Consider the following 12,895-nt stretch of genomic DNA (forward strand, 5'->3'; position numbering starts at 1 on the left):
TAATTGTTTATTAAAGGCTGTTTATGTGCTTTGTGATTTTTACTTATTCTAACTGTTAGGACATACTTTTAATTCCTGAAATTCTAGCTTTCTAGTGTTTAGTTCAATGGACACTTTCTCATTTACAGGAAATAGGGTGTCCCTGGCATTTCCTTTATTTGGTATGAGCACCTCTTTCCTTTATTGCGTTTTTTTTAAATATTATTATTAAAAAATATATTTTCCCCGGGTCCTGTATGAAGTGTATACACCATTTTATCCGCCGGCTGTTTGTCGAAACTTTGTTTCTGAACGGCCTGATCGGATTGTCGAGCATGTAAGCTCCGGTCAGAAAATCGCTGAAGCAGAACCACTCTGATGTTCCTAACAAAAAAAAATATATATTAAATGTAATTTCCAGTCTATAAGTTGTACAGTCCAAGGCGATATACATGTCACACAATGACCAGCCAGTAAACAAGTTGTTTAGTAAACACTGAGATGGTGCAGAGTTTAAAGAGAGAACATTGGTGATATCCTCAAAAAAATGACATCGCTGGAACTTTGTCAGTAATTGTTGCAAGTGTAGATTGTTCCTTTAGAAATGATAACATCATGGAACATCTGTGAGTTTATATGAACTTCTGAGAAGGCTTGGAAGTGTTACTTTAGCTGAATATTTTGAAGGGATTTCCTTATAGTCTGGAAAATACAGTACATAATGCTCAATTAATACGAGGTGGTATCAAAAAGTTTCAAGACTAGCTCTGTTTACAAGAAAGTACTTTATCTATATTTACACGTTGACAAGAGTGTCAAACTTGACTCCGCAATGGTGTCAAAACGGCGACCTTCGAGCTAGCTGACGCGGAAGAGAGATCATGTGGATCGGTGTCCGACTATCATCATGCACAAGTTGCCTAATGGTTTTCAATGAGCTCAAGGTCTTGCTGATGTGATGTGACGTGAAACACCTCAAACGACTCGTCGCAGCATCGCCGTATGTCAAACGTACAGTACGTCGCGCCAAACGTCCCTGTGGAGGATTTGCCCAGTCTCGCACAGAATTTCACATTTGCTCTTTGTTCTTACTTGTTGAAATCGAAAACGTGGTAATGCACGTGGGTAAATAGCACCAGTTAGCACTATTGGTCTCGAAACCTTTTCGATACCACCTCGTAATAAAGTTTTGAATGTTGCAAGTTTTGCTGCGATTGATTCCAAAGTACAGAAATGGTCTGTTCGGAGCTTTAAAGTTTTAAAACATTCATAGTGAGTGTTTTAATTACTAATTAACTGCCTAATTTGCTGTTTTTATGAGTGGCACCTTAACAAAACATTTGTCTCTAGTTGTTTTTGGCATTTTTGGTGTGCGGGTTTGGTAGTTGTCCTAACACAAGACACAGACGTGACTGAAATCACCCTCCTGTTTTGCATTGCATTGCTGGCTTTTTAAAATTTACATTTTATTTTTTCAAAATAGTAACTTGGATATTCTTTTGAAAAATAATTAAGTTTAGGAATGTGGTGAAGTTCAAGGCTGATCTTTTTTTCTTTTGCTTCATCTTCTAAAGGCGCCAGCAGCGTTCCTGCCTTCTTCTCCGAGGACGACTCGCAGTCAAACGACTCTAGCGATTCTGACAGCAGCAGCAGTCAGAGTGACGACGCCGATCAGGAGACGTACCTGCTGGATGAACCGCTTGAGAGGACCACAGGCTCCACGCACGCTAACAGTGCTGCTCAGGCCCCACGCTCGATGCAGTGGGCGGTGCGCACCACTCCCAGCCAGCGCACAGCTGGAGGTGCTCCCACCAGCTCCTCCACTCCTTCAGGTAGGAAAGGTTTACATTCGTTCTGCATTCAGCACTCGCGGTGTGAAGTGATGAAGCATCAACCAGATCCTCTTACCTCCTCTCTGTGCTTTCAGTCATTCCTTTTAATTGTAGGGTATGCATTTAGGAAAAGTATGAAAAAGATGGAATTTGATTCGAGTTATTTCCAGGTTTGGATTAGTATCAGGGGAAAAAAAACGGTGTGACGTTTTCATATCGATCTACGGGTGTATTCGCTAATAGACTTTAGTTTTGTTCTGCTGTTTTTTTGGTGAATTTGCACATGAATAATCCCTCTGATGCTGTAGGATTGAAGGTTTACAGTTAAAAAGTTATAAATGATTAACATTGCACTGTTTTAGAATTGCGGTTCTAATTAAATGCTGTTCATTGAACGTTATTTTGTATAAGCAACAGTATCTACAACCTTTCGGCAATTATTTGGTAATTTAATACCTAAAATCAGAGATTTTGACTCTTAACATACTTCAGAGATTGTAAGGTAACACGTTATAGTTGGAAATTCAAAGCAATATTTCAGAAATATGGAATTTTTAAATGAAAAATGAAGGAACATACATTTTTTCAGACAGCTGCGTTCTGAATTTTATTTTTTTTATGTTCGGTAAAGCAGTACTTGCTCTTAAAACTACTTTTCAGCTTTCAGAGACTTTGTTCCAAAGAGGAGAAAAAAATGCAACAGGATTTATATATGATTTAAGTGGATTTCAATTGTTTCCCTGCTACTGTATAAAATTATTTATTCAATTATTTATCCGCAGCGAGCTCCGCAGGCCTCATCTATATCGACCCGTCCAACTTGCGTCGCAGCAGCGCCATCAGCACGAGCGCGGCAGCCGCAGCCGCGGCCCTGGAGGCCAGCAACTCCAGCAGTTACCTGACATCTGCAAGCAGCCTGGCGAGAGCCTACAGCATCGTCATTCGACAGATCTCTGACCTCATGAGCCTCATCCCCAAATACAACCACCTGGTTTACTCGCAGTACCCTGCTGCAGTCAAACTCACTTATCAGGATGCTGTCAATCTACAGGTGAGGAGACACGTTCTGAGATATAAAACGATAAATATACGATATAAAATAAAAACGAGACACATTTCGAAGCACAGAATTCTTATAGCATATGTGGTTTTTCAGAATTATGTAGAGGAGAAGCTGGTCCCTACCTGGAACTGGATGGTGTCCATCATGGACTCAACAGAGGCTCAGTTGCGCTACGGCTCGGCTCTGTCTTCTGCAGGAGACCCTGGGCACCCGAGCCACCCGCTGCATGCCTCACAAAACTCGGGCCGCAGGGAGCGCATGACCGCACGTGAGGAGGCCAGCCTGCGAACACTGGAGGGACGCAGGTCAGACACTTAGAAAATGTTTGTTTTGTTGTCTTTTTCAGGGTTTCTAAAAAAAATATATATATATGTTTTAGATGTTGTGATATTGGTCCTAAATTTTATTCTTAAGTCTTTAATTAAAAATTTTTATGTATTTTTTATCCTGTAGACGCGCAGCTACCTTGCTGACCGCCCGTCAAGGCATGATGTCAGCACGCGGAGACTTTCTGAACTACGCGCTCTCCCTGATGCGCGCCCACAATGACGAGCACTCTGACGTGCTGCCCGTCTTGGACGTGTGTTCGCTAAAACACGTGGCCTACGTCTTCCAGGCCCTCATTTATTGGATAAAAGCCATGAACCTACAGACCACACTGGACACCTCACAGATGGACCGGAAGAGGTCAGGCTCTTAAAGATGCTTTATCTTGAACTCAATGTAGACGTTTCGGTTTCTAATTTTGTGTCGTGTTTTGACTTTCAGGAATCGTGAAACATTAGAACTTGCGTTGGACAATGAGGACTCTGAGCATGAGAACGATGAGGACACTAATCAGAGTGAGTTCAACACACTGGTCCTTAATCACTCTCTATGCAAAATGTACAGGATTATAGAGATCAGTGTAGATGTGCAGTTTCCAGCTCTATTGTGAATTAGATCTCAAACCAACAACATCCTAACACTGTATATTTTATAGGCTCCACCCTTCAGGATAAGGAGGAGGAGCCTGTTCCCTCAGAAACGGGTCAGCACCATCCGTTCTTTCGTCGCTCCGACTCCATGACTTTCCTTGGATGTATTCCACCAAATCCCTTTGAAGTTCCGGTGGCAGAAGCCATTCCTCTGGCTGATCAACCTCACCTGCTACAGGTCAGCACTTTTTTTCTTTTTTTTTTTCCCCCTCTCCAAACCAAATGTGTTCATAGAATCGATCTTAGTTATTGGTTTTCAGTGATATTTAGTCATACGCCTATCAGGCATAACATTATTACCACCTGCCAAATATTGTGTTGGACCCCCTTTCGTTGCCAAAACTGTCCCGAACCATCGAGCATGAACAACTTCAGCAATGTGAGCTACAGGAGCTCGTCTGATGGATCGGAACACCAGGACCAGCCTTCGCTCCCTTCTCGCATCAATGAGCCTTAGTCGCTCGTGACCTTGTCGCCATTTCACCACTGTTCCTTCCTTGAACCACTTTTGATAGATTCTGACCACTGCAGACCAGGAACAGCCCACAAGAGCTGCAGTTTTGGAGATGTTTTGATACAGTTGTCTAGACATTACAATTTGTCAAACTCGCTCGAATCCTTATGCCTGCCCTTTTTTCCTGCTTCTAACATCAACTTTGAGGACAAAATGTTCACTTGGTGCCTAATAAATATATCCCACCAACTAACCGGTGCCATGATGAAGAGATAATCAGTGTTATTCACTTCACTGTTCATAATGTCAGTCATACCTGGTCAGTGTATCTTTTAAGGAAGTTTGAGATGATGTTTTTTAATGCCTGTTTATTCTGATTTTTTGCAGCCAAACGCAAGAAAGGAAGACCTGTTCGGTCGACCTAGTCAAGGCCTGTACTCATCCTCCTACATGGCAAGCAAAGGTCTCTCGGATCTTACCGTAGACATGAACTGCTTACAGGTAAACACAAATTCCACTATAATTATTCTGATTATATTACATTTTATAATTCTTTACTGTAATTAAAAAGAAACTTTTTTTTTTCTTTTTGTAACTTGTATATAAATAAAAAAAAAAAATCCTTCTCTTCAGATTCTGCCCACAAAAATGTCCTATTCAGCCAACATGAAAAATGTTATGAGTATGGAGTCTCGGCAGGGAGGTGGAGATGAGCAGCAGACGACGACACAGGACATAGACGTCTCTAAGCCCGGCCCCTCCCCTCATGATCTCGCCGCCCAGTTAAAGAGCAGCCTTCTTGCGGAGATTGGACTCACAGAGAGTGAAGGCCCACCCCTTCCAACTTTCATGTAAAAATTAATTTTACTTTGTGTTTGAGAGGAGACGTGGCAGTATTATTATTTTAATATTTTCACAATATTTCCTCATTTGACTTGATTCTTTTCTTTCGGATATTTTCAGCCCACACTGCAGCTTCATGGGTATGGTGATCTCTCACGACATGCTGCTTGGACGATGGCGTCTCTCCCTCGAGCTTTTTGGTCGGGTCTTTATGGAGGACGTAGGTGCTGAACCAGGATCTGTAAGTTCTGCGACGTAAAGCCAAAATCATACAGTATGGTACGGGCCGGCAGTGTCTTATGTGCACTCGCATTCATCGTGGTACGTTTTTTGCAGATCCTGACCGAGCTGGGTGGTTTCGAGGTGAAGGAGTCGAAGTTTCGGCGGGAGATGGAGAAGCTGCGGAACCTGCAGTCTCGTGATCTGGCTTTGGAAGTCGATCGCGATCGTGACCAGCTCATCCAGCAGACGATGCGTCAACTCAACACGCACTTTGGCCGTCGCTGTACTAGCACACCCATGGCTGTGCACCGTGTCAAGGTCACGTTCAAGGACGAGCCGGGCGAGGGCAGCGGCGTGGCACGCAGCTTCTACACGGCCATTGCGCAGGCCTTTCTATCCAATGACAAACTGCCCAACCTAGACTGTGTACAGAGTGTCAGCAAGGGCATGCAGGCCAGCAGTAAGTCCCTCTTACTAACTAGTGCATATTTTTATCACTATTTCTGATTCAAAAGACTTTTTTAAGATGTTAAAGAAATAATAGATTTGGAAATAATGGCATAAGATATATGTATAGATGTGTGTGGGTGGGTGGATGAATGGATAGATAGATAGATTAATGGATTGACAGGTTTGGATGGATAGATATAGATGTGTGTGTAATTATTTATTTGTGCATCTTTGTGCAGATTTAATGCAGCGCTTAAGAAACCGAGATCGGGAAAGGGAGAGGAGGAGTGGTGGCCTGAGGGCAGGATCCAGAAGAGACCGTGACAGGTGAGGCTTCATTGCATCTGGTACATCCCTGAACTCTCCCCATAAAAATGACTGTCAAAACAATCTCAATTTATACTTTCTTATAATATCTACGTGCAATAAAATTTAGATTCATCAAAAGTGTCGGAGAAGCAGTTTTCCATCCTGAAACCTGATAATAAGCAGATAAGCCCTGATGGTGGCAAAATCATGGATATTAGGGATTTACATCTATAGCCTTATTTAGATTGAATTAATTATTACTGTTCAGTTCCTGATCCCATGCGTATGTTTATTTTTGTATTGACTTTGCTGTGTGTGTGTGTGTGTGTGATATAATATCAAGCAAAAAGGAATAATTCCATAATGTTCTGCTGATTGCAGTCATTAGTTGTGGTGGTTGATAGGAATTCTACCTTCACAGCAAAGAATTTTATTTTTATTCATTTTTTAATGATTCGGTTTAATCAACCTTTATTTAACTGCTGCATCTCTGCTAATTGTTTTCTGTCTACTTTTGCCGTACAGGGATTCTCGGCGGCAGCTGTCCATTGACACCAGACCATTTCGTCCTGCGTCAGAGGGGAACCCTAGCGATGAGCCGGATCCACTGCCTGCTCACAGGCAGGCGTTAGGGGAGCGTCTGTACCCTCGTGTCCATGCCATGCAGCCGGTGTGTACTCACTCAGCAGGAAATGAGAATTCTTGCGAAGCCGTTGCAGGGAGACGGCTTTACAAAGAGAGTAGAAGATGCCGGATGATAAAAAGAAATTGTTTTTTAATTTTTATTTTTGATCATGTTCACATTTTTGTTGTCTCTTTACAGGCGTTTGCCAGTAAAATCACAGGCATGTTGCTGGAACTCTCACCTGCTCAGCTGCTACTCCTGTTGGCCAGTGAGGATTCTCTCCGAGCCCGTGTAGAGGAGGCCATGGAGCTTCTCATCACACATGGAAGGTACTTATTTTTCTTTATTTTTTTGAAGGTCATTCTGATTTTTTTTTTACTTGTGTTTGGATTGCTCTCATAAACTGTCTGGCTTTTAAGGGAAAATGGTGCAGACAGCATACTGGACCTTGGTCTCCTCGACACTCCAGAGAAAGCACAGGTATAATGCACATAATTTTACAATTATAATATATATCTATCCTTATTGTTTCACAGAAAATGTCTTCTGACGAATAATCATTTTTATATTGTACAGCAGGAGAATAGGAAGAGACATGCCTCCACTCGCAGCGTGGTGGACATGGAGCTGGATGACACGGATGATGGCGATGATAACGCCCCTCTGTTTTACCAGCCTGGGAAGAGGGGCTTTTACTCCCCCCGGCCTGGAAAGAACTCTGAGGCCAGGCTCAACTGCTTCCGCAACATCGGCAGGTAGGAACCTGGACGTAGAAGTTTGTTTTTGTTTTACTGTGTACTACACTGTATACCAACCAGGGAAGAAGTTATGAAGAATAACACTGATTATCTCATCATCATGGTTAGTGGGCGTGATATATTTATTAGGCAACACGCGAACATTTGTTCTCAAAGTTGTCATGTTCGAAGCAGGAAAAATCGGCTGGTACAAGGATTTGAGTAAGTTTGGAAAGATTGTGATGGCCAGACGACATCTCCAAAACTGCAGCTCTTGTGGGATGTTCTTTCCGGGCTGCAGTGGTCAGAATTTGTTCAAAGTGTGGTCCAAGGATGGAACGGTGAACCGGCGACAGGGTCACTGATTCATTAATGCACGTTGGGAGCGAATGCTGGTCCGTGTGGGCCGATCCAACAGATGAGCTCCTGTAGCTCAAATGACTGAAGTTCATGCTGTTAATGCTGGACAGGTCTTGACTATAAAAGGGGGACCACCACAATAATAGGCAGGTGGTCATAAAGTTATGTCCAATTGGTGTATATGGTTGAAATGGCAATAAAAGCCGACCTGACTATTTAATATTTTTTAAATCTTTTGATCACTTATTAATGTCTAAAATGTTGATTCAGATATTATGTAATATGCAGTTGATTTTACAACATCTCTTTCCACCCTTTTGTCCAGAATACTCGGCCTGTGTCTTCTGCAGAATGAACTTTGCCCCATCACCCTGAATAGGCACGTCATCAAAGTGCTGCTCGGTAGAAAGGTGGGTATTTAGTAAAAAAACCTTGTATGGAGTCTCTGTAGTTTTGATTTGACGCAGCAGATTAAATAGGAATCGGTTTAAATAGACTTTGGGTCTTTAAAATAAGGTGTGTGTGTGTGTGTGTGACATGCAGGTAAACTGGCATGACTTCGCCTTCTTCGACCCAGTGATGTACGAGAGTCTGCGGCAGCTGATTCGGCATTCGCAGGCAAGCGAGGCTGAGGCTGTTTTTGCCGCCATGGACCTCGCCTTCGCCATCGACCTCTGCAAGGAGGAAGGATCCGGACAGGTACTTTCTTCCATAAAGCTTTGTTTCTAAAGAACTTTAGAGAGCTCATGTGTTGGTGATTATTCTGTCATTTTGAATATCACTTTCATGTATAGGCTGTAACAGTAGTGTTAAACTTGTTTAAACACTTTGTAGTGTACCAGATTACAAACACTTAAAACCTAGTTGTTAGCATGTTTAACAGCTAATAAGGTGCATATGGTGCCAGGTTGCATTTATTTTAAGGAAATACAATTATTTGTTACTCGTGGTAACACGTTTAATGCCGTTGTTGTTTTAAATATATTACATAATGATTGTGTGCTAATCAGGTGGAGCTGTTGGCGGGTGGTGGCAGCATGCCCGTGACCCCTCAGAACGTGTACGAGTATGTGAGGAAATACGCCGAACACAGGATGCTGGTTGTAGCGGAACAGCCTCTGCATGTGAGTACAGAACTGACTCGCTTTCCTGCTTTTTATTCGCACGAGTGATGTTTTATCCAGACAACGTTCCACGAGCTGCAGGTTTATGTGATTATGTTGTAGCTTATTATTAACAATGATGACACGTATAACCAATGAAAAGTTAAATGAAAACTGAAAATTTGATTATTAAACTGTATAAGTAGATAGGTATTAATAAATTAAATTAATTGTGTATCTAATTACATTTTTTTTTTCTCCAGGCCATGAGGAAAGGGCTTTTGGATGTGCTCCCCAAAAATGCTCTGGAGGATCTCACAGCAGAAGACTTCAGGCTGCTTGTTAACGGCTGCGGCGAGGTCAACGTGCAGATGCTCATCAGCTTCACCTCCTTCAATGACGAATCCGGTAAACAACCTGATTCCTGACCATCCTGTTCAGCTCATCTCTCAGCAGTGTGGCATCCCATTACTTCCACTCTCTCTTTCATTTTTCATCCTATTTATTTTTCTATCGTCCGTTCTTTAGGTCTATCGTTCTTTACACAAACGTATATACATTTATCCGTAACGAGTAACCCAGAGCTGATTGATACTGATGAATTTGAATACTTGTTTTGTATTTAATAAAACAAATACATTGAACCTAATTCCTTTTATTTTCCTTTGTTCTTGCAAACCAAACAAAATCTTACAAGCACAATGTTCTGATTACTTGCATCCGACTCGGTTCTTTATGTAACTGCTTTTACTCGTCTGATGCCCAGGTGAGAACGCAGAGAAGCTGTTGCAGTTTAAACGCTGGTTTTGGTCCATTGTGGAGAAAATGAGCATGACTGAGAGGCAGGATCTGGTGAGACTTCTCCTTTCCTTCATCTTAACCTCATGCTCAGTGCATACACACATACAGCATCTCACAAAAGATACTATAATGGTTGCTAAATCCGTGGCTGAATTATTGTAATATTTATTTAGATAAAATCATTTATATATAATGTGCATACAAAAGTCTACCTGTTCAGGCAATTCATAGCCTGATGTTTTTAAGACCCTAACACACCTTTCTGTCCTGCAGGTGTATTTCTGGACGTCCAGCCCGTCCCTGCCGGCCAGCGAGGAAGGATTTCAGCCAATGCCGTCCATCACCATAAGGCCTCCGGACGACCAACACCTTCCCACGGCCAACACGTGCATCTCGCGCCTCTACGTGCCGCTTTATTCCTCCAAACAGATCCTCAAGCAGAAGCTCCTCCTCGCCATCAAGACCAAGAACTTCGGCTTTGTGTAGAGGGTGACAAGTGTTTACTTTACATGTTGTGTAATATTACTAGTTCCATTTTTGTAGATTTTTTTTTTTTTGTCTACAGTTTTATGAAATTTAAAAGAAATTGCTGTCCCATCCTTGGTGGTATTAGTATATATTTTTTTTCCTCATTTTATTTTATTTTTTTGCAGTCTGGCTTGTGAACGAGGACACCAAACGTTCTCGTTTTATTTTTCAGTTGTTGTTTTTTTTCCTTTTCCCGAGTAAGCGTACATTCCTGCATTGGCTCCATTGGCTCGAACTGTAACTCCCCAGGAAAACACGGCCCGACAGCAAACTGCGTGCCGCACTGCAGCCAAAGATGACAGCAGATGTATTTAAAGAAAAAAAGGAAGATTTCACTGTGATTAAGAATTTGTTTTTCCCCTTCATTGCCCCGAGCATAAACATTATGACAGAGTTCACTGCTGCCTTTGTGGAAAAAGTCAGTTTTTCTTGTATAGGGGGCGTAAGGAATTTCAAAATAAACTTGGATGCAAACCATTATTTGATCTTGTATTTACTGACGCACGTAAATATGGGCGCTTGCGGTTTGTGGACACGTCGATAGTGTATCGAATTCATTTGCGGGTCTGGGAAATGTTTGTGGTTTTTTTTTGTTTGTTTTTTTTTTTTCTAGTAGCATAAAAAGCAGTACTTATTCCAAAACCTGGTTAGTTACATTCATATCTGGAATATATATATTTTTATTCTACAATTGATTTTGTCTTGCCGATGGTCAATATATGCCGATGTGTTTGGATGAACAACCCCCCCCCTCATTAAAGTCAATTAATAGGAAGTGCTACAGAAAATCAGTTGAATTAAACATTTATTGTACAACACCGACGAAAAAAAAAAGCGGGAATGTGGATGCTTCTTGTCGTTCTTGCTCTCGTCTTTGCAACTTAGCAGATACGATCGTAAAAAAAACAAAAAAAGTTAGTAACGATCAAAGTGCTCGCTTTATATATTCGTAGTTTTGGCTTTTTCCCGGTTTCCCTGTTTTGAACGCCAGATACAGACCACTGCCACCTGCTGGTAGAGGAGGGTTTTGTTCTCTCGTGCACCGCAGAACGTACACGCACGGTTTTGGTGAAAATTCATTGCGAGAGGTCGGATGTTTGCTTTCTAATTCAACTCCTTAATAAAGGTTGTTAATTGTAGGCTCTTAGTATATAGTACAGTAGAGGCTGTAGGAAATGGCATACCTTCCAATATTTAATAGGGAAGAAGTATGCAGGGGAATTCACTAACTTTTTTTTTTTAAATTGTTTTGTACCTCCACAAAGTCTGGCTGTAATTGGCTTGCATATTCAACCCTCCGTCCAGAATATAATAAACATCTTAATGGAAAAGATGACCTACATCTTCAGAATATACGTCATTTACAATATCTATGCACTCTTGTATTGTGGGGTTCAGGAAGCAACCAGCACTGTGTGAGGTTTTTTTTTTGTATTTATTTATTTATTTATTTACCAACTAGATCAGGCGTGTTCAATATTTTCCACAAAGAGCATGTGTGAGTGCAGGTTTTCATTCCAACCAAACACCACCAGCTTCCACCGATTTAGATTTTTATTATTAATGTACTATCAGGTGTGGAAAAGTCTGGACATCCCGATACAGATGTTCTGAAAATCAGCTTTTCCTGGACAGTGTAGAAACGTGCAAATGAAGGGCTGTAAGTATGTTTTCCGCTGCTTTATGAATCTCTGCCCAAAAAAGGTTTTATCATCCCAGACTCGAGGCGCCCAATGATTTGCTTCCTTTACTGTGTTTCTAAGTGAGAAATCTGTTCTGTTCGGTTCTCAAACTCTACTCCTGTTCAGTCTGATGTGCTTCAAGAGAAGAATTTGGTTTATGCAAACATTTGAATCCTGAGATACTTGAATCTACATTCACTATATGGGCAAAAGTATTGGGATGCTCTGATCTCAACACCTTTGGGATGAATTGGAACGTTGACTGCACCCCAGGCCTCAACACCTCACTGAACATTGAGTGGATCATCTTCCCAGAAGAGTGGAGGTTATTATAACAGCAAATGGGGACTTGTTGTGGAATGTGATGTTCAAAAAGCATCTTAAAATCAGGTGTCCACAAACAGTGTATTTAAGAATATAATGGACCAATCACACACCCCTGGACACACCTCATATGGAATGTAAAAATTATCAAATTGTAGAATAATTGGGTAACAATGGTCAGTGGTTTGGGAACAAGTGAATTTTTTTTAGTCCTGCCATTTTTCTTTCTTGGTGTCTGGATAGTCAGTGATAAAAAAACAAATTGGACTTAATTTCAGTTTTGTGTCTATTGTATGTTTGAGAGTAGGCTTTTGATTTAGGCAGGTGGATTCATCATTGTGGAGTGTGAAACATGCAAGTATGTGTGAACTGATGTCTAAAGATATGGGAATGTGTCCAGAAGGACCATGTTTCTTCTCTATTAACTAATACAGTTAACTAGCCACCAATGTTGCATGAATGAGGTTTCTGGGTAAACAAATACAGGACACATTACAACTTACTCCCACAGAGGGTGTCACTCTATCATCTTGTCCCTTCCAGTGAACATGTTTATGATCTAGTGTACATATTTAATGAACAGTTTCTTCAATGAAATTAATAATT

General features: G+C 41.4%; 1 protein-coding gene across 1 annotated transcript in view; it reads left to right on the plus strand.

Annotated features, from left to right (window-relative positions):
* ubr5 (ubiquitin protein ligase E3 component n-recognin 5) overlaps positions 1–10,763 on the plus strand; it is a 40,481-nt gene extending 29,718 nt beyond the window's left edge. The window contains 21 exon segments of the mRNA XM_046834167.1: positions 1,554–1,811; positions 2,594–2,862; positions 2,968–3,179; positions 3,328–3,561; positions 3,643–3,716; positions 3,857–4,029; positions 4,693–4,806; positions 4,939–5,156; positions 5,269–5,389; positions 5,485–5,830; positions 6,060–6,147; positions 6,655–6,799; positions 6,953–7,083; positions 7,174–7,234; positions 7,331–7,509; positions 8,177–8,261; positions 8,395–8,550; positions 8,862–8,975; positions 9,218–9,362; positions 9,721–9,806; positions 10,029–10,763. Coding sequence (XP_046690123.1) covers positions 1,554–1,811; positions 2,594–2,862; positions 2,968–3,179; positions 3,328–3,561; positions 3,643–3,716; positions 3,857–4,029; positions 4,693–4,806; positions 4,939–5,156; positions 5,269–5,389; positions 5,485–5,830; positions 6,060–6,147; positions 6,655–6,799; positions 6,953–7,083; positions 7,174–7,234; positions 7,331–7,509; positions 8,177–8,261; positions 8,395–8,550; positions 8,862–8,975; positions 9,218–9,362; positions 9,721–9,806; positions 10,029–10,241 — 3,422 coding nt within the window. The 3' untranslated portion in view covers positions 10,242–10,763.
* The last annotated feature ends 2,132 nt before the right edge of the window (positions 10,764–12,895 follow it).

Source organism: Silurus meridionalis, chromosome 21, assembly GCF_014805685.1.
Source record: "Silurus meridionalis isolate SWU-2019-XX chromosome 21, ASM1480568v1, whole genome shotgun sequence".
Lineage (NCBI taxonomy): Eukaryota > Metazoa > Chordata > Actinopteri > Siluriformes > Siluridae > Silurus > Silurus meridionalis.